Source organism: Molothrus ater, chromosome Z, assembly GCF_012460135.2.
Source record: "Molothrus ater isolate BHLD 08-10-18 breed brown headed cowbird chromosome Z, BPBGC_Mater_1.1, whole genome shotgun sequence".
NCBI lineage: Eukaryota > Metazoa > Chordata > Aves > Passeriformes > Icteridae > Molothrus > Molothrus ater.
Genome location: NC_050511.2, coordinates 33,400,936 through 33,422,184, shown reverse-complemented (window position 1 = coordinate 33,422,184; position 21,249 = coordinate 33,400,936). Strand labels below are relative to the sequence as shown.

The window sequence follows — 21,249 nt, the reverse complement described above, 5'->3', positions numbered from 1 at the left end:
TCAGCAAAACACACTGTAGCTGCACCTTGTCTTCTATTTCACAATCATAGTAACTTTTTGATTTGCACTTGCCTCATCTAGTAGTTCCACTTCGGTTTTCCTCATTTTAATCAGAACATCATATGCCTGTTGCAGTGCTTTGACCTTGGGATGTGCAACTCTGACATAGGCTGGCAGGCAAATAAACCATAGGCTGTAACTATGACTGAAGAGACACTTAGCCCACTGGGAGGGGTTTACATAATATTTCTTGGCTAATTTATGGGCTGTTTTTATCTCCTGTAAAGGTGAAACAAAACACAGAATCAGATAAAAGACATAAGATCTTGAATCTAGAAATCTAACTCAGATGCTGGCTTCTCAGCATTTAATAATAATAGACACACATTCAGCTGAAGATCCCTTTTTACCATTCTCTTATTAAGATGCTCTGCAAAAAAAAAACTAGCATCAGGATGAATCTTTTTTTCCCACACTAAGCATTAATTTCAATTTAATTTTATATTACAGTCTAAAGCTTAAAAATGCATTTGACAATAAACTGTAATCTCAGATGGTAATTTTTTAATCTCTTCTGTTTCTTTTACTTGTAAGTTACAGAGACCAAACCTCTAACTTATAGTATAAACAGGCAGTGGCAGTTTTACCAAGAAAATTTGTATCTTTCAGTGATCACACAGTGATTACAGTGAGACTCATCTGACCTGTTTTGTCCTCTTTGCCATGAGTGCTGGACTATTTGAAATGCTGCTTCCAGCTGGGTGTCTGCTAAAGGAGAGCTTGAGCTCCTGTGGCCTGTCAAAGAGCTTGAAATCCAGCCGTGGGAAGTTTTTATAGCTACATGGATGATTTAAAAAAAAAAAGAAAATAAAAGTTGTTCACATACCTGCTCATAGCAGGAAAGCCATACAAAGACAACTGATACGGGAAAAAATGACAAACAGGAGAATAAAGAACAAGGAGAAAAATAAAACAGCAAGATACTTTTAGCCTTATTCACAAATATACTACAAGAAGATGCCTTGGATGTTAAGCCTCCAAAGACAATGGAAATAAGAAGCAGACTGCTAACCATGTCATGAAGGTCAGGGGAGCACAGACAGTGATTAACAAGGACAACAACAAAAACCAGAACACTCATGATCCCATGATCAAGAGAGAAAGGAAGAAATAAATTGTACCCAGTGTGTCTGAAACTCCACACTTCTTGCACAGGGCTGAAAAAGACTGAATGCAAGAAATCTGAAAAGCGGAGCATATGTTTTGCTCTTTTTGTTCATCATCCGCAGATCAATAGTACTTGGTAGAATCATAACCCACCCTTCATCATTCCCAACATGGAACAAAGAGCACTGCACTTGCTACAAAATACACACAAATGGCTCAAACAGGAAGAAGGACACTGAATACATGCAGAAAAGTATTACTATAAAGGTGGCAAGAAGTTATTGAAAAATTAATACCATATTCCACATGCCCTCACATATACACACCCAAAACACTGACTTCTAGAGGATCAGAAACTTACCAGATTCTGGGCAGTTCATATCTTTTAAAGAGTTCTTCTGAATACTGTCTTAAGGCAAGTCTTGCCCCAGCACAGAACATCTGCCCTGCTAACCATCATAGACACCCTAGTTTCACTCTATGTGACTGTCTAACTTGTACCTGTATTTTGGTACTCGGTCCTGTCCATCATCAGCAGGTGGTTCTGGTGGCATTATGAATACTGTGTGTTCACTTTTTTGTGACTCATCAAGCTCAATCAAGCGTGTATCTTCAACAGAATCTACATCAACCTGAAAACAGAGTTTGTACATTAAGTACAGAGTTTGTCTTTGTAACAAAATGTCCTTTACAATGTCAATTATGTTGGAATATGTAAAAAATATATTTAATATACACTGTATGTGACTGGATATATATAAATTATACTTGTTCTAATTACTCAAATATCAAGTCCACAGCCTTGTATTTCCATTTTTATTTCATGATCAGATATTCCTAAACATTTTCAAGGGCAAAAGTACCTTCTCTCCTTTTTCCGTTCCTTTATCTGGAAAGAGCTGGGAAAAGAAAAAAAAGATTAAGAGTTTCTTCTCAACTCAAAATCAAAATCCTAAATAATTATATTAAACTTGTGCCACTTGCTGAAATATTGAAGAAGAAATTGCAATTTTCCATATTACTATAGAAGCAATTAACCTCTTTTTCAAATACTTCAGTGAAGAATCAGCAGTAATCAGTAATTCAGTAATCAGCATACTTTCAATCTGCTGACATTATCTACTGAATACAAAACCCTCAATCTATCAAAGGAAAAGTGCTTTCATTTTATTTAGTTGAGAGAAATTCCTGTTTTGCAGCTATTTCCAATATGACAACCTGCAGTAATAAATTATTAACAAAGTATTCTCTAGATGCATACCCCACATTTAGCAGAGAAAATAAAAGGCAAATAAACTCTTTTGTCCATTCACAAATATTAACCTAATTAGAATCAATACTGAATCAAAGACTCACAGTCTATAAAAACTTGTTATTAATATGAAGGTCCTCCCAAAAAGAACCATATACATATGCCTTAAAAAAAATACAATTCCATAGCTCGTAACTTTAATATTGTGAACTTGGAATTTCAAAGATGAAGCTATAAACTGCATTTCATATCTCGACCAAAACTATACTGATGTAACTACATTAAAAAAATAAAAAGAAAAAAAAAGGAGCAATCTTTCTCCTAAAACATGCATGTAATGAAAAAACTACATAAACCAGCCCTGACCACATCTGAAACACTAGGCATGTTTAAAGTTGAAATTGTGGGAAAAACTACAATGATGTTTTTGGTCATGGCCACTGGTAGCAATTCTACATTAGAGGGAGGAAATTAACATTTAATGGGAAGACATGGATGGTATTTTCCTGAAGTGTCAGCTACTGGTAATACTCGCATTATCTTATACATTGAAATCCTACAGGCTTTTAATTAAAATTTTCTCCAACAACACAGGAATTATGACCACACAAGAAGATAAAGAAAGGAAAAAGCAATAACCACCAAGAATTTCAATCCTTTTGAATACTCCCTGCAGAAGTTATGTACCTTCCCAACTAAAGGACAGGACAGTAACACAAAGTGAACAGAAGAATATTATGTAGTAGTATATTTTTCACCTTTTCTATGCAGTCATCAAAAAATGCCAAGCCAGTATCCTTGTCACTCACAAAACTGCACTCTTCAATAAAGCGGCTGAATATCTGCGTCTTGGTGAGATGTGTGTAAAACTTTGTATAGGCCCGGTCTCTGCTTTTTAAAAATCCTGGTAATAAAAGGGAACACAAAACTAAATACCAGTTAAAGTTCCATAAGAAATTAATACATGAAATGAGTTAATAAACATTAATCACATAAATCAATAATCAATATAAATTTCTGAAGATGCTAATACATAAGTATTTGCTTTATCATTAACAACTACTTATATCTATTTGCACTTGGAAGATTAAAATTAACAGCATTTTTAATAGCTATTTTTTTTCATCCTTGGCAACCAGTCACACCCATGTAATCCCTTCTCACTTTGTTTGTTGATTCATTGTGCAAGAAAAAGATGACCTTGTACAAAAGCATCCAACAGCTAAAACAATACTAAAATAAAAATTACGTTATTCTAAAAGGGGATGGGCTTGATAAAATTGAAAACTCTACAAATGATTACCTAAAAATCTCTTCTCAAATATCTTATCCAGTAATTTTAAAAAAATCAACAACCCCAAAAGAAGAAACAAGACCCAAAACACCACCACTGACAAAACCCCTGTGACATTTTTGTAGTGTCTGACTCATTAACAGATCTGAATAGTTAACAGTGATAAAGGAAGTGACATTTGCCAACTATCATTTATTGCTTGCCATATTTCTGATTTTTACCCCATTTTCTACTATTTTTCCATTTCTATCAAGATCATTACTTCACTCCTCATTACTGGGCTTTTAGCATTTTTGCATCATATAAGTTGAGAAATATTTTTTAATTCCCAAGAGATGCCCTTGCAGAATATGCCATGACGAGAGGGCATCATGCTATTAAAAAAAAGCTTTTTCTAATACTGGAGCTAGTGCAAACCTGCAGTCCTATATGTATGTATCTGTGTTCCAATCAACTCTGAATAGCTTAACTTTAGACAACTGCAATTTTAAATATTGCCAAGAACTGTACAACCAAAGGGAACTTTGACCTTTTAAAGTTATGCAGCTCTTCAGCTCTGAAGTAGTAACTGCCACTGCTATCAGCAGCTTGTTTGCCTCACCCTCACCTTGATGATCAAACAATGAATCAGCAGCAGTTGCTTTATTTGAAGGTGCCTGTGTGATTGGCTTGAGGAATGTTCTGTAACCCTTCAAAATAGATGCCATGAAACGGAGAAATGCTTCCTGGATCAACATCTCAAGTTCTATCATCTTCTTCTGCCAGGAGAAATCTGCCTCTATAGGAGTCATTTCCACTGCAGAGCCTTCTTGAGTCTTCCTGTGAACTAGCAATGAGCAACACATACAAGCCTTTAATAAAAATTCAGTGCATTCAAAAATTTGTTTCTATTTGCCCATGTTCATAAGTGATAAGCACTAAAAATCCCGTGATTATTTTCCAGTTGAATGGATTGACATTAAAAGTTACCTCAAAAGTGTATTTTCCTAACTCATGTAGCAGTCTGTGACACAAAACAAGGATGTCAGATCAGTTAATGTTACTTCATACTCAACTGAATATAGTCTTTAAATATAAACACAAAGCACCATGTGTGGTAGTTTTTTACACTCCCTACCCCAGCCAAGCTCCTTTTGGGCTGCTTTATAACCTCCAGTTTCCTCAGGCATTCTCTCTAGGTCTTGGGCTTGATTAATGGCTTCTGAGCAGTTAAGGTCCCCTTCAGCTCACTGGAAACATTGGCTGTTCTCAGGAACTGCTGCTGCCTAAAGAACAGTTCTTGCCTAATGGAAAGTCTTGGAACACTATTTGACTGAATCATAGCTTAAACAGAATGTTGTTGTTGTTGTTGTTGTTGTTATTATTATTATTATTATTATTACTACTGGACTTTTGAGGAAAATTCCAGTAGTTTTCAGTCCACAGGATGAAGACTGACAGATGACTGAAGACTAATTTTGTGACACTATGAAGATTAGTCCTAAGCCAGGCCTGCTTAGCTCTCCTGGGCAGCTATGACTGCACCAGCACCTAATTCTCAGTGGGACCTCTCTGAGCCCACCAGCTCTCTAGTTTGCCATGCCATACTCTGAGGACCATTGCTGAAACCTGCTGACAGGGTCAGAGCTACCCCCTCCAGTACTGGGTATCACCAAATCCTCAAAGCTCAACCTGTCATCCCTTGAGTGTTATCAAGGGATGGGATTATCTCACTGAACTCAAAGTGAATTTTCAACAAGTACATACACATTTGCATACAATTCTTTGGGTCTGTGTGCATGTGCGTGTCAAGGAATTTAAACACACAATGGCAAGTACAGTATCAATATTTCCATCTCAGATCTGTAATGAAGTTACTGTGGTGCTTACAGTACATCTTCTTAAATCACTTTGTAAACGTTTTATCAGTCAACGACTAAGTGCTGCTAAATCCTTTAGACAAACCTGGGGCTTAGTTTGGATTTGGCCCCTTGGTCTAAATCTGACTTTGGATTCAGTTGCACCTAGGCTTCATCAGGAATTTAGAAAGCAAGTGGGTCCTCTCTGACTCTTGAGGACCTCTTTACTCTACAGAAGTGTCTCCCCTAGCTTTTTATACCCTTGCCCCTTTGCATTTCCAGACTTTGTTAAAATCATTCTACCTTGATTCTAATCTGATTTTTATTTTGCTCGTCATCAGTGATAGAGTGAATCTTGCTACTGAACTTTGTTGTGCTTTTGCAAATTCATATCAAACCTGCTTTTGCCAATAGCTTTGCCACTGATTCTTTAAGTGACCTAAACCGCTCATTTGTTACACCGTGTTTTTCCTATCCTGAAGAATACACATCTAAAACTACTTTTCTAACATCAATACTAACATTTTAGTGCACCAAATGGTGGAAAAAAGTAAGTGACATCTAGAGTTTACACTTGCATTCTTAAAAAACCAGCAGCAGGTATTGCTGAAAATAACATTTCCACACTTATAACAAAAATATCAGTTATAATAATAAAATACCTCAACATAAATATAAATAAATATTACAACACAGCTATTATAATATTGCCAAAATAGAAAAAATATTTAACAGAGACCACTGGTTATGCTCAAGACAGAATTAGGAAGTAGTTCCTAATGAATGATATGCACTGCTGATAAATGTAAAAGTTAAGATTTTCTAACAGATGAAATAAAGGATATTTGAAAAAAAAATCATAGAAAACTAAGGCAGGAACACCTATCTCTTAATTATTATAATTTTTTGCTTTTGTCATTTATGAATTTTCTGTATCTTAGGTACACCTATGAGGTCATCATAGTTTCCTTCCCCATAACAATATAACTTTACATGCCCTGAACCATCTTACCTGAAAGAATCTATTTTCAGTTAGAAAGAAACAATACCTGAAAACTGTTATCAGTTAGAACTTTGCTCTTATCTGTCAAAGACATTAGACTGAATACAGCCAGTCGTTATTTTTCTTTTGACAAAACCATTTGCCAAAAATTAGCTACTCTGTTATTGTGGTAGAAAAGTCATTATCTAAGATATTCACAAGCACTGGACCCAGGCAACTACCACACCATCAGCCTCCCTTCTGTGACTGGGAAGATCATGGAATAGATCATCCTAGAAGCTGTGCTAAGGCACAGGGAGAGCAGGGAGGTGACTTGAGACAATAGCACAGCTTCACCAAGATCAAGTCCAGCCTGCCCAACCCAGTGACCCTCTGTGATGGAGTGACTACATCAGTGGGCCAGGGAAGGGCTAGAGATCTCTAGAACTTGTAAAGCCTTTGACACAGACCCCCACAACATCTTCTCCCTAAACTGGAGACAGATGGATTTGACAGGTGGACTGCAAGATAGATAAGAAAATGGTTAGTCCCATCCAGAGGTTAGCAGTGAATGGTTTAGAGCCCTGATGGATATCAGTGGCGTCCCTCAGGGGTCCATATCAGGGCCTGTGTTATTTATTATCAATAACACAGACAAAGGGATCGAGTGCACCCTCAGCAAATTTGAAGATGACATCAAGCTGAATGATGCTGTTGACATGCCTGAGGAATGGGATGCCATCCAGAGGGACTTGGACAAACTCATGAACTGAGCCCATGGAAATCTCCTAAGTTTTAACAAGACCAAGTGCAAGATGATTCACCCTGAGGCAGGGAAACCCCCAGTATCAGCACAGGCTGGGGGATGAACAGATCTCTGCCAAGGACCTGAGGGTGCTGCTGGATGAGAGGCTGGACATGAACATGGCTAAAGGAAAAAAAAGAGATTCAATTCTAAGAATTCACATTTAAAGAGTCTAACAAAAAAAAAAACCACACTGCATGTGATAGGAGGAAATAATTACATTTATATACTAATTAGAAGTTCTTATTGTATCTATTTCACCTGCTGCAAGCTGTGGGTGAAGTTTCTTTAAGGTGCTGAGAAGACTTTTACATGGCTTTTTAGGAAACTGCTTCCAGTTGGTGTTCTTCTTATCATCTGATCTAAAACACAGGAAAGACAAAAAAGGACATATAAAATAGAGACAATATAAAAAAGAATACTGTGAACAGCTTTAAGTCGCTTCATTTACAGAAGACAGTACCTTAAAATTATTTTGAAATCTTGTCACTGTACCTATTTGTTAAAAATAAAAAAATGGGACTGACATAACTCAGAATTTTATTTATTCAGATACACAACAGTATAAAGTGAGTAATGAGTAGAGTTTCCTCCAGTCTGCAAGGAGATCTGCCTTCAGACTTAATTTAGGCTTTATAGATGATTTCTCTTTCAGATTTTTTATCAGCCTTGCCAATATTATTGAAGCACACTCTTCTGTATGTGAGTATTATACAAAGTCTATTTCTAGACTACAGCAGTGCATAAACCTGCCATACTACTGCTCCTTCAAATAAAGGCAGTTCTGAGTACAACATGATACTGAAAGAAGCCAGATCAGTCTGAAAACTTGATGATCATACGGTACTTTGCTATATGTCTATGGCAACCCAGTCCCATCTTCATAGTCTAACAGGTACTAGAAAGACTGGGAATTCAGTTCACAGCTGGGAATTCAGTTCACAGCTGGAAAATTATGTGGTTGATTAAGCAGTGGGGTAAATTGCTTAAAGGGATGCTCATCTCCTTTAACGACAGCAACAGATATAATAGACCTCCTTTAGCAGTTGGATATAAATAAAGAGAAGGAAATAAATCCCAAGAACTCCTATGCCTCTTTCTGGAAGGCAGAAGATGGGAGAGAATTGCTGTTAGAGAGAATATAACAAACCTCTTTGCCCTGAAACCTAACCACTTATTAGTACCCAAGCTGATACTGGGACTAGTTGTTTTTGCACTTTGCATCTGTGAAATACTTGTTCCATTACTATTTGCTTTATTGGCATGAACACAGAAATATCTTAGAAAGGAAGAGTGAGTTCATGGAGTTGAAGAAAAAATTTCATCCTTCTGGATGCCTTTGGCCATTTTTCCCCCACAATAATGGCATGCCTATAAACAATATAAGTAGTAACATTCCAAAAGGTGACAGGAAAAAAATCCTCCTTAGAAAATAAAACAAACTTTCAAATCTTTGCCCTAAAAAGACTAGCCAACATTGAAGGCTCATTAAGTATCACAGAGAGAGTTAAAAAAATTAAAAATTAAAAATAATAAGGAAGATGCTGAATGAATAAAAGATATTTTTACTTATTTTTAAATTATTTTATTTTATTTTAGATATTTAGGTATTTTATTTATTATTTATTTTGAATAAAAAGTGTTTAGTATTTTTTGGTATAGCTTAAGAAAGCAGCATACTTGGTCTAGAAATTGATTTTTCTATTAAGCAGTCTTAAGCAGGAACAGTGCTATTAAATGCTTTTACACCTAAACAAGCAAACAAATAAATCCAGCACTACTGCATTGCCATAGAACTAAAAAGGGCCAGAAACTGATGTGGATAAAATTAAATTAAAAAAAAATCTTTATTCACTAATAACACAGTATTTTCATAATTTTATATTATTTTCAACACAAAGTGCTTTATGGAGATTTGGGCTTACCTACACACCTCCAAAACTGAAAGATACACTCATTGCCAGGTTAAAAATGCTTTGTAACACAGCTACCAATACCTCACATTTACCAAAGTCAAAACTTACAGATGCCAAACTCCTCTGAAAGTCTATCCTATCTATAGATAGGATAAATGAAAAATGGGCAGCAAAACCAGAAGAGATCAATTCACTATTGAAAGAGAAATGGGCTTATAAGACAGTAAAAGAAAGGGTGGGAAAGCCTTTCCAGCTGACTGCCTCATAAGAGGTCAGCCACTAGTAGATTTTTAGTTCAACAACCAATCCAAGTAATGTTGGTACTTGGTCTTTCTAACAGTCCTAAAGCATCTTGATATCCCTATCTCCCTGCAAATTCTCCTGGTTTCATCTCTATTTTTCTGCAACACAATCCTCAACTTCCATCCTACTTATGAACAAAAATACTGAGGTATTTTTCCCTGCAAGTATCTTCAAATTATTAAGTTACCTGTCATGACTTTATTCAATACATTCTTCTTTCACAATACCGACAATTATTCTCTTGGTGGCATAATACTTTGTTATAAACTGATGAAAATTATTTTTGAAGTGTTTTTCATGGAGACTTAGGGGAAGGAGAAAAAAACACCACATAGAAAAAACAAACACAATTTGTTTCATTGTTTATCATTTCCTGTGATGCTACTAACAAAAAAATGTATGTCAGTAATGTAAAGGAAACATTGGCATCAGTAGAGGAAGGGTCCTTCTGAGACAGTAAAAATCCTGTAAGCATTTCACTGATCCACAGGTCAAATTACTAACTCTAACTCAAGTGAGTAAAAAAAAAAAGTCGAGAGTTAAAAAATTACATGGTAAGTAAAACAAAATTTGCACAAAGATGTGCACTTGAATTAGTGATGATCACCCTCATCTTGAACTAGCTTAGATCCATCTTTCTATTTATGTTCTAGTTAAAAATGGAAAAGTAGTTATTAAATACTGAAAAAAAAATTTTTTCCTTTCTGTTATTTGTGCTCACATTATAGAAACACAGAAGAATTATTCTGAATTAGCCTCTCCTCAAGAAGGTGCAAAGAAACTGTTCAAGGAATACTTCAATTTAAGAAAAGTACTATATTACAATACAACAATTAAGTTAAAATATTTTCAAATTAATGTAGTGAGACAGCAAATTTTGCTTGATTGGTCTCACAAAAAACATGGTCCTTGTAATTTCAGAAAAATTTCTTTATGAACGCTAATATAAAGTAGCCCAAGTTCAAGATAGTGTCAAGAGTTATTATGAAAGATCCTGAAGCATTCATGTTTATGTAGGTTGCTTTAAAATGATCAAGTCCAACCATTTAAATAACACTGTCATGACTACCACAAAACCATGTCCACCACTAAAACAAGCAATGCATCTATATGTCTTTTAAACACCCTCTAGGGCTAGTGATTCAGCCACTTCTCTGAGCAGTCAATTCCAAAGCCTGAACACGAGTGAATAAAGTTTTCCTACTATCTAATCTAAAGCTCCCATGGTGCAATTTGAGGCCATTTCCTTTAGTCTTGCTGCTTGTTACCTGGACAAGAGACTGACCTCCACCTGGCTACAGCCTCCCTTCAGGCAGTTGTAGGGAGTGATAAGGTTTTCCTCAGGATCCTTTTCTACACACTACATAACCCCAGATCCTTCATCTGCTCCTCACACTCCTTGTGCTTCAGACCCTTCACCACCTTCTCTGGACATGCTCCAACACTTCAGCGTCTTTCTTGTGAAGTGCTCAGAACTGAGCACAGCATTTGGGAACACAGCATATGGCCTCAGCAGCACCCAGTACAGGGGGAAAATCCTTTCCCTAGTACTTATCATTGTTACTACATTTATAGCAAGATCACACTTCCTATAATAATGTGATGCAGAAGTGTTGATCCTTGACTTACAAAGTTTTAATTTACTTATAGCTTTAGAAATGAGAGAAAAAAAAAGGGACAGTAAGAAACAAACCATATTGGATCAAACAGTATTTAACAATCTTTTCTCCTGAGCACTTCAGCAATCTCTTCATCTACAGAAAAATGTAAAATCTCCATAGAACTTACATGTAGACCATGTTTGTGTCTAAGTCAATGCACACAATATCCTGTGGTGGATCGTACAGATCAAAGTATCGTGAATCAACTCCAACAATAAATGGAAGAGGTGCACTGAGTACGGTGGCCAGAGACAAAGGACAGAGGGGGATATATGGACATTGCCACTGAAATGGAAATATCATCTGAAGGAAAAATTAAATTAAATAAATGCATTAAAAAAAGACAACAGATACTGTACAAGAAAAAACAAGAAGTTACTTGCAGCACATTGAAATGAAATTACTAAAAGCTTTGTAACACTATCAGAAAAAGGTCCCTAAGTTTGTTACTTTAATACAGTGTAACTCTCAGTTAGCTATGCAAAAATCATGGTCTTTCTAAGAGTTACTAGATAGAGCAATTTAACTAAATGCTATTACTATGACCATTTAATACATCAGTAATTTTAACTTAAAGCCTTTGTACAACTGTGATGTTTAAATCAATTTCTCTTACTGCAGTACAGAACACTTTGTACTTACAGCTACTACAGCTTCAGCAACTCCTGTCAACACAGCCGGTCTAAGGGAATGGAGGAGGATCTTGCCTTCTAGTAATACAAAGAGTAACAGAGTGGCACAGTTTTCCGGTCCAAGATTCATGAGTAGAGTGCTAAAGTTTGCTCCACTAAGGAGTGGATGGGAAAGGAGAAGAAAAGAAAAATGTTAGAGTTTAAAAAAAAATACACTACTATCAAATTTTCTGACAACTGTCAGTATTTGGGATCAACTAGCTGAATGGTGCTAATACACATCAAACACCTACCTATCTAACTAATAGCTATGACATAATTTTAAGGCTTGTACTACCCCAAAGAAACCTAAATTTAAATTCTATTGCTAAAGAAACATACACTAAACCATGCTAGTGCTAAATTTGCATTGTTTACAGCACTCTCTTCTCAGACATGCACTGGCATCTTGTCGTCACACCAACAAAGCAAAGCTAATTGCTAATTCAAACAAAAATAACACCAGCAGTTTCATATGATCAGTTATCTCACACAAGAATCATGGACTAGAGTATCCATTTGATCTTAGAACCACAGCATCAAATTCCTGTGTGAGTCAAAATTAATCCCTCATTCTGTTGGAGACATACATTTATTTTCTGCGGTTTAGCCTCCAATCAGTTTGTTGAGACTGTATGCATTTAGGAATTGTACTGACATCTATGAGTACATGGGTGTAAAATCTGTCCCTAAAAAGATTCTTACATGTTGTTTGGCAATTTAGTGCCTGGCTGCAATTTTTTATCCAAATGCTTGTGTAACAAATCTGATTAAAGATGGGATTCTGCATAAAGAATATTATATGATAATGTTATCATCATATAATCATATGATTGTATGATAATGTTAGAATATTATATGATAATGGGTGGAGAGAATAAAAAGGGAGAAGATTTTGGTTTTTAACTTGAAAACAAAGATGAACAGAAGTGTTAAAATAAAACCATGTGTCACAATCATAGGGAGGTCTAACCCTGAAGATGCAGGAAGCATCCACAGACACTGCATCAACCTTCAAGCACAAATACTAATTTGGAGGTATACCCTTGAATTCCCGAAATGTTTGCACACTTGTGCAAACATGGATTTCACCTAGCTGCTTGATGTTATTGTCTCTCTTGGATGCAAAAAGGAGAAAAAAGCAAGATAGCAGTCTCTATGCTATTAAATTTTGCTTACTACACTGGTTCTGAAAATACACAGGATCTTTAAATATGGGTATTTTTTTCTCCTTCCAAATGCCTTATTATTCCTTTAAAGTTCCTGCAATGATCTGGCAATTCATCTTTCTTTCAGGGTAATAAGTGATCTTATACCTCCACAAGGGGCACATGTATGTCAAGACAAGACTGCGTAACATTATAAACATATATTGAGCTTCCTGTTTATAATACCTCATGATATTGCACTAATATTTGACTGTCTTCTATGACTGACTCCTGTTTGTCTCTGATTTTTTCAAGTAGCATACATTTAAAGCATTAATAACGATACCTTAATGGCAATGGTGTAGAAACTGGTTGTGACAATATTAATGCATCATGGGCAGAAAGCTGAAACACATAAAGTAATATGTGATAGACAAGAACAACCCCAAAATTAATACAGTTTAACATTCCAATATAAATATATATCCATTGTCTCATAAACTGCCTGGCATACAGACACAGTGACTTTGGGACTCGGGTTCACTAAGTGAACAGAGCTTGTATTAGTCACTGAAACAATTCTGAGAATTACAGGAAATCGTCTGTGACTCATGTTGAGAATGTAACTGCTGCTGGGTGACTAAACAGAGAAGCACAAGAGACAGCACCCCAGGGGACTAACCTCTGCCCCACAGCAGTGGGTGGACAAATGAGGGGAAGACAGAAAACAACCCTACCACTGAGGTAATGCAAATGGTGCCTATAAAATGAAAGCATAATACATGGCAGATATTTCAAAAGTGCAAGTAGGACACTTCTGCCATCCACACCACCTGAAGTATGAGTTTGTTTCCTTTGCTAAGTTGTCCCAGGATTGTATCAATGTGAGAGAAGGCCAGCCCATCCACCTCCTTCCCTCTCTCTTCCAGGAGGTATGTATTCAAACCCAAGTAAAAAAAATAAAGAAAGAAACCAAAGGAAAGAGGCAGTTTGCTGTTACTGCAGCTTAAAATGAATGAAAATTGTTGCTTACCTGCACAAGAATCCTTGGCCTTTGTGGTGAAGGGAAAGGTATATTGTGCATAAAATGGGATATATGCCTGCAAAGAAGACAAGATACTAGCAAAACAGTACCAGGGTGTAATGAAGGGCTGAAAACAATGTTAACTACATTTTAGAAGTAATATGGTAGCATTTTTTAGAAAGACTTTTAAGATTTCTTTACTCTTTTAAAAAGTCCAAGAGCCTGTTTATGCAAGCCAAAATGAAGAAGCTTCATTCACTCAATTGCATGCCTGAAAATTAATACTAGCAGCTTCAGATATGTAAGCAAAAGATAAGAACATACTGGCATTTAGGCCAGTATGAAGCCACTTCAAATCCCAGGCAGCCTAACCCTGTTCTCCAGTTTCTAAAGAGATTCTGCTAAGAGAAAGTATTTTGTTGGATTTCTTAACATCTATCCTACTTGAATGTAACATCATTTTCCAGCAAACTTTCAGGACCATGACAAACATCCTCTGCAGAGTTTGCACACATAATCATAGACATGAATTAGCAGCAATGCTTGGAAACAAACATAGATATTCACCACTGATGTACAGCATTACTGAGCTTACAATTACTAAGCTAAAACACAGGACTGGAAATGTAGCATGTATCACAGCACAGCCTGTTCTGGGCTCAATGTAGCTAAAAGAAAGGTAAACAGGCTTGACATATTCTAAAAAAGACCCAGACTAAAATCCAGTTAGCTTTGCTGGCACTGCAAGAGCCAGTACTATTAAACAGAAGCAGCAATAATTTCTACCAGTACAACATAAGCTAAAGAGTGCAAACACAATGGTGGATCAACTATAGCAACTATAGCAACTGTGACATGCACAAATCACATGATTTCTTGAGCTACTGACTACATTCCCACAGCAACTTCAAAAATGTTTTACATACTTTTCAATGGGAAGAGGATGAGGTCCAGAGACAGAGAGCTTGTAGATGAACATGAGAAATTTTCGAAATGCTTCAAAGAAAGGCCAGTGTGAGAGAAGACAGATGCATTTGTTTGAATTGATGGACTTGGAAGTAATCACTTTTCTCTCTACAGTTGTCAGAAGACCCAGCTGTGATTGCTGTTTTTCTGTTAGCATCTCCCGGGGATAAGGCTCATAAAACTGGATAGCAGCACCATAAACCTACAAGAAGAAGAAAAACAGCTAAGCAGGCCCAGTATTTAACAGGAATATGGGTTAGAACTTTTGATGCACCTTTAAGTCTTTGGAGTTTGCACACACTACAGTGCTTTTGGTGGTACCTTATGAAATGACTTCATTTGTGTAACATGCACAAAGCAACCCTATAAACAAAATGCCTTGAACTTTCTTCCTCATTTTTGTTGCACCTTCCTCAACCAGTGAGAATTCATACTCACTTGAAAGGGAAGGAACAAATCTTCATTTTGTGACAAAACCTTATCCATGAATCATCCAGGTCAAAAACATCCCCAAAATCTCAAACCCAAACCCTCATGAAATGTTTCTGTTCTGTAAATTCCCCTATCATTACCAAACTAAACAATAAAACTACTTTAGCTTTGACTTCCCTCATTTTATTTAAAAAGATATTTTCTCATACTCCTTATCTATTTGTGTTTCATAACTGAGTTATTCTGGCAAGCTTATCAAAAATGAATAAGGAAAGAAAACCAGTAGCAGCTACTGCATTCCTCCTAGCAAAAGAAGTATTAATATTTTGAAGCAATGTGGTTTTGTTCTGTTTGGAAATGGAGAAGTATGTAAATTTTTTTATTAGGGGAGTGAGACAGAGTGGAAGTTGAGCTGTTACCACAACAGAGCCAAACTGCTGTTTATTTGAGAACTAATCAATCACACACTGATACAGAGAGCCACTAACATATTACAGTCACTTACTCCCTTATACAGTTCACACACATTCACAATTGGCAAGCTGAAACAACAGCTGGGAGAACAACCCTAAGCAAAGGCTCCCTTGCTTCATCAGGAGTACCTCTACTACATTCCTGCCTGTAACCTAAGTCACACAATACATTTTTGGTGCCTTTGTATGCTGATGGCCTTATACAGATTCAGCAGACAAATCTGAATGTTAGAATACAGAATTCAGATGTTCTGAATCTATTCCTTCATGCAAATTAGAGTCTTTCACATACTACCTCTCAATGCACACTTTTCTTCTCCCTGCCTTCCCGCTTTCTGGTAACTAGTTTTCAATTCACACGCAGAGATATGTACAGAGCCCTATTACAGAAAGTCACAAACCCTCTTATATAAAGCCACATCGAAGTGTCTTTTAAGATAATCAATTGAAAATTGGCTACATCGTTAATTCCTGTGTTAAATTATCTTTAATATATAGACTACACTTCCATTCCCATCACGTGAAAGAACAGAGAAAGCCATGTGCTGTGAGCTTTGGTTTTGTTAAGTGTATAGTTCAACCTACATAGCAGTAAACAGCACGTACTCTTCAGCTGCTTCCTGATTTGGTCCAGTTTCATCTTACATGAAGGTTTAAGAAATATAACTTTATAAGGGAAGTATTAGACAATGTATTTCTCAAACACAGAAGAAATAATCCCTATCTAGCTCCATAACAGCCATCTGAAATAAAAGCAAGAACACCTTGTGGAGCCATACCTTTTCCGCTGAAGAGCAGGTTAGTACAAATGTTGAGAACACTGGTAGCGGATATTTGGTTTGAGGGTCCCAGCATTCAATAGTAGCTCCCATAGGAAGGCAGAAGAGAGGTACAGAGTCTGACAGTGGAAAAGACTCATAGTTCTCTTGAGGATATCTGAAAAGTAAGCCTCAAAGAAAAAAGAAAAGTAAGCACATTTGCTCTGTAGGCCCTAAATATTACAAGCAATATATTTTCCACAAAATATAGCTACATCTACACAACCCTGGGTTTACTATTGCTGCTCATCTTGCTTGTTCTGGGAAACAGCAACTTCATTATCTATTCTTTCAACTTCTATTTGATAATTTACTCCTTTCAAAGGAATTTGGTGTACTTCTACTCAGCAGCAATGCTTCTGTAAGTTTTTCTGGGCTTCTTCATAAACAAAAAATAATCACTAGCAATGCATTAAAATTTTTTTAAAAGCCAGACTTGCCATTTATCTTTCAGAATATTTTTCACTCTCTTCAAATAAAGAACAAGAAAATAGTCGCAGAATTGAAGGAAAGGAACACATTAAATTTTCAAATTAAACAGAAGATGTTTAGGCATAGAATGAAATACAAGTAAACCTGAACAGGTTTTTAATTACTCCTTCTCCATTATCACCAACATAAAAAATATGAAGTCTTTTCTTACATGCGTAATGTTTGCAAAGACAAAAGTTTGCTAAAGCTCCTCAGTTAGCAAGCCTGTCATGATAAGAACTAAAATAATAAAGAGAAATGTTATTCCTTTTTTTACCCTGGGAAAAAATAAGGTGAGCAAAGGAGGCATTAGAGAAGCTGATTTCAACCAACATCCTCCAAGACCAGTATTCTGACAGACAGCACTTAAATTTTTCAAATTATTATTTTATTTTAACAAGGCATTTGAATGCTTTTGTTAACATGTTAAGACAGCTTCTAAAATTACTTACCAGCTTTATATGCTAAAGAGTTAGAAGCTGGCACAGACTTCTTGTAACAAAGGTATACACTGGAACCCCACTGAAAGACACAAGTTTCATCTCAGAACCAGCAAAGATGACAACAAGCAAGAGAAATCAAGCATTTGAATAAACTCCCTTTACAAACAAATCAGGTATTTTAACAAAAAACATTACAGAATAAAATGACCAGCTGGCTGCTGAGTGCATGTAAGTGACAAAAATGAGAACTCACCCTTCTCCCATTTTTCAGACATTACAGGATTTACATAAAATAACCACACCACACACAACCACATTACTCTCTGACCTATTTCAACAAAAGAACGGGCAGAAGTGAAGCAGAGTAATTTCCACCTTCATGTTTCCTTGGTTATTTAAAAGTAGAGTCTTATGGGAACGCATTACAGGAAGTCAAGTTCTAATCATCATAAGTCATAATTTGAAGCTTTTATTGTACTTCTATAAACTGGTTATTGACATAGTGTTTTTGCAGTTTGGCTACCTATACTCTACTATTAAAAAAAACTCACTTATTCCACCGCAAGTAAACTAAATGCAAACAAACTACAAAAAAGAGAACCAATTAAAGCAAAGCACACTGAGAAACTCTAAGCAGCAATTATCATCTTTACAATGCATTAGTAACACAGGCATTAACGAATAACTAAGAAAAAAACATTTCTGCTTCATCCCAAGTGCCAGCATCCCCAAAGGGTGTGGGAGAGATACTTAAAAAAAAAAAAATTAAAACTTCATCGCACTACTCCTAAATAACACCTAGACATGAATATGCAAACTGAAGTAGCAAGTAATCAATATGAAACAGTAATTTTCAACATGAAATGAAATCAAAGCAACAAAACCTACAAAACTGACATCTCACACATGGTATAAAGAATGAAGGAATTCTGACGTAGTGATAGAACACAATTACAATAGTACTAAGAAGAGTTTAAGGAGCTCCTCCTTTAAATATATGTGTTGGGCTAAAAAAGAAAAATGAAAGAAGAAGAAATTCAATCTTACAGATACTCACCATACCACAATTTAAATTCTTATCCACTTTACAGAATGTGTGAGGAGGGGTTTCCCCTTTGCTGGTAACAATAACACAGATATCTGTCACTGCCAGTGAATTCTGGGGTCGCACTGGGGGGGCCCTTCGGTAGGTGATGAAGATGCGTTGCGAAGAAGCTGAGCTGTTGTTAACGTTAGCGCAGCGACCATACGGAGTAGCCTGAATCACCTCACAGCCCGAAATTATGCGGTCCTTCCCCTCGTAGAGAACTCTGCACAGGAAGGAAACACTATCATGAGCATTCAAACAGTTACTCACGTGAATTTGGAGAAACTGTCCATCCATTAGCAACCTATGCCATCCTTGCAACATTTTATCATGAATGTCATATATTCTCTTTCATCATGCAGTACCTGAGGTTGAAGAAATTGCTCAGAAATATTTAAAACTATACTGAACTCTCTGTGGGAACAAACCAGAGTTTCAGAAAAATAAAATCAAGCTACACTGAAAAGGATTTAGTCATAGAACTAGCTGGAATGCTGCACTATCAATGAAAAATAAATACAAATTCCACTTTAAATTGCTGGCACACAACACAGTGAATAACTTAATCACTAAAATTACTGCTAAGTCTTTTAAAACTTGTTTTTTTCTGGGTTTTTTGTTAAGTATTTTTTGCGTTTGGGTGGGGTTTTTTGTTTGTTTGGTTGCTTTTTTAAAATAAATATTTTTGGAAAAGCACAACAGAGGACAGAAGTCTGCTTCCCAGATGAATTTTTACAGAAAAAAACAATCCAAGCCCAGTAATAATTGACATTCACACTTTGAATAACAGTGCTTAAGAAAATGAGGCAGGAAGACAAACTAATACTTTGTTCCACAGTAAAGGAAGAAACAGTAAGTACAATTGACTGTACACCTAGAAAGCAGAATATGTCTTACATATCTTGTATATCTTATATGTGGCTGTACAACAACATTCCTGTGGTGCATGACTTTTCTTTTTGCAAGATCACTAACTTAGATCATCATATTTTTAGCAAAAAACAAAAGATCCTTAACAGCTTCACAGCAGCTAAATAAGCTATAATGTTTCTTTACCTAACATAAAGCTATTAGAAAGTCACTGTGAGAAAAAAATGTGGAAGTTAAAACATACACCTAAACATTTCTAATGCACAGATGCTATTACAGGGCAAGCTTTATCTCCCATTCCACACCCAAAGATGCAATGGCTCCATTTGCTTGGATCTCTGCAGTATGTGCAGAGTATTTGTCACCTTCAAATCAGTTTTTATCATAACAAGACATAGGATAAAGGTAACACATTAAACCTTTGTACTTTGTGATCTCCAGCTTCTCACTCATAGTCCCTCACAACGTTAAAATAAGAAATAACCAGGCAATACATATTTACTGTCCCAAATACCTTTGGTTAAATGTTTGACAGACTAGTACTAAGTACATATTTGAAAACTTCAGAAAGTCATGTGTCTAAGCTAAAATAAGAGTCTTTTTTCACATCCAACTATCCTCAGAACTTTTAAAAAAACTACTAAACTTCCAAAATTACTTAAAGACTACTTCCACAATTAAATTGGAATATGCAAAAATTACTGTTTATTATGATTTAACAAAAAAAAATCTTGTCATAGTATTGATAAGAGACATAAATTACAGACATAGAATACTTTAAAAAAGCAAAGAAATCACATGAGTTGGGACTATATTGATATAGCTACCAGGCTGCCAATTTATTCAACTAGTTCATGGAGGACAGCAATATTCAACAATGGTTTCAGTTGTAAAGACTCTGACCATCAGACTTCATACATTTTAAACAATATGTACTCTCAGAACCAGCCCAGTACCAGCATTTCCAAGTCACAAAATTAGTGTTAATATACTACGTACTGGTTCAAGATATTTATAGAAAAAGTAGGCGTACCTGAACTACTCCTAAGCTAAGTAAAATTCTGGAAAAGCACTTATTTTGCTCCTCCATAAAGTTAAAGAGCCTCAAACAAAACAGAACCCAAACAACTACAATGGTGGCAGCTCTCAGGCCACATCCATTGTGCATAAGGAGTTTACATGAATCCTTCACATCACTTTCTACATCAATGAGAAGAAAATACTAACAGAGCAGTCCCCAGGAAAAGTTTCAGTTCAGTTTTATTTCAGTTTCATGTATTTTAAATAAAATAAAAATTATAAATTTATTCCAGAAACATTTGTCAGCTGTCAGCTTATGAGAAGGAGCACAACATTAATCAGACTATTTCAGCAGTCCAATTTAATAAGTTTACAAGTATTGTAAGAAAATTACTTTAAGTGTTCAAGACTTTATCAGTGGGGTCACCTCTCACCAAAAGAAAAAAGAAAATGAAAGCAACGTGCACCTCTACATGTACACTAGAGAAGTATTATTAAACCCAAACCATTTCCTAACCTCATGCATAGTTCGCAAATTAGAGTATGATGCTGTATCTGCAAGCAAACAGAAGAAAGCCACCACCCATGAACCACTCAAATTAAACAAT

General features: G+C 36.0%; 1 protein-coding gene across 1 annotated transcript in view; it reads right to left on the bottom strand.

The window, feature by feature from the left end:
* DENND4C (DENN domain containing 4C) overlaps positions 1-21,249 on the bottom strand; it is a 72,577-nt gene that overhangs the window by 27,666 nt on the left and 23,662 nt on the right. The window contains exons 3-17 of the mRNA XM_054517854.1: positions 18,722-18,974; positions 17,674-17,743; positions 16,712-16,881; positions 14,988-15,229; positions 14,071-14,137; positions 13,384-13,442; positions 11,861-12,005; positions 11,346-11,521; positions 7,600-7,700; positions 4,321-4,539; positions 3,178-3,323; positions 2,031-2,066; positions 1,669-1,799; positions 705-837; positions 73-279 (exon numbers count right to left, since the gene is read on the bottom strand). Of these exons, the coding sequence (XP_054373829.1) occupies positions 73-279; positions 705-837; positions 1,669-1,799; positions 2,031-2,066; positions 3,178-3,323; positions 4,321-4,539; positions 7,600-7,700; positions 11,346-11,521; positions 11,861-12,005; positions 13,384-13,442; positions 14,071-14,137; positions 14,988-15,229; positions 16,712-16,881; positions 17,674-17,743; positions 18,722-18,974 (2,155 nt within the window). The remainder of the gene's footprint in view (positions 1-72; positions 280-704; positions 838-1,668; positions 1,800-2,030; positions 2,067-3,177; positions 3,324-4,320; positions 4,540-7,599; positions 7,701-11,345; positions 11,522-11,860; positions 12,006-13,383; positions 13,443-14,070; positions 14,138-14,987; positions 15,230-16,711; positions 16,882-17,673; positions 17,744-18,721; positions 18,975-21,249) is intronic.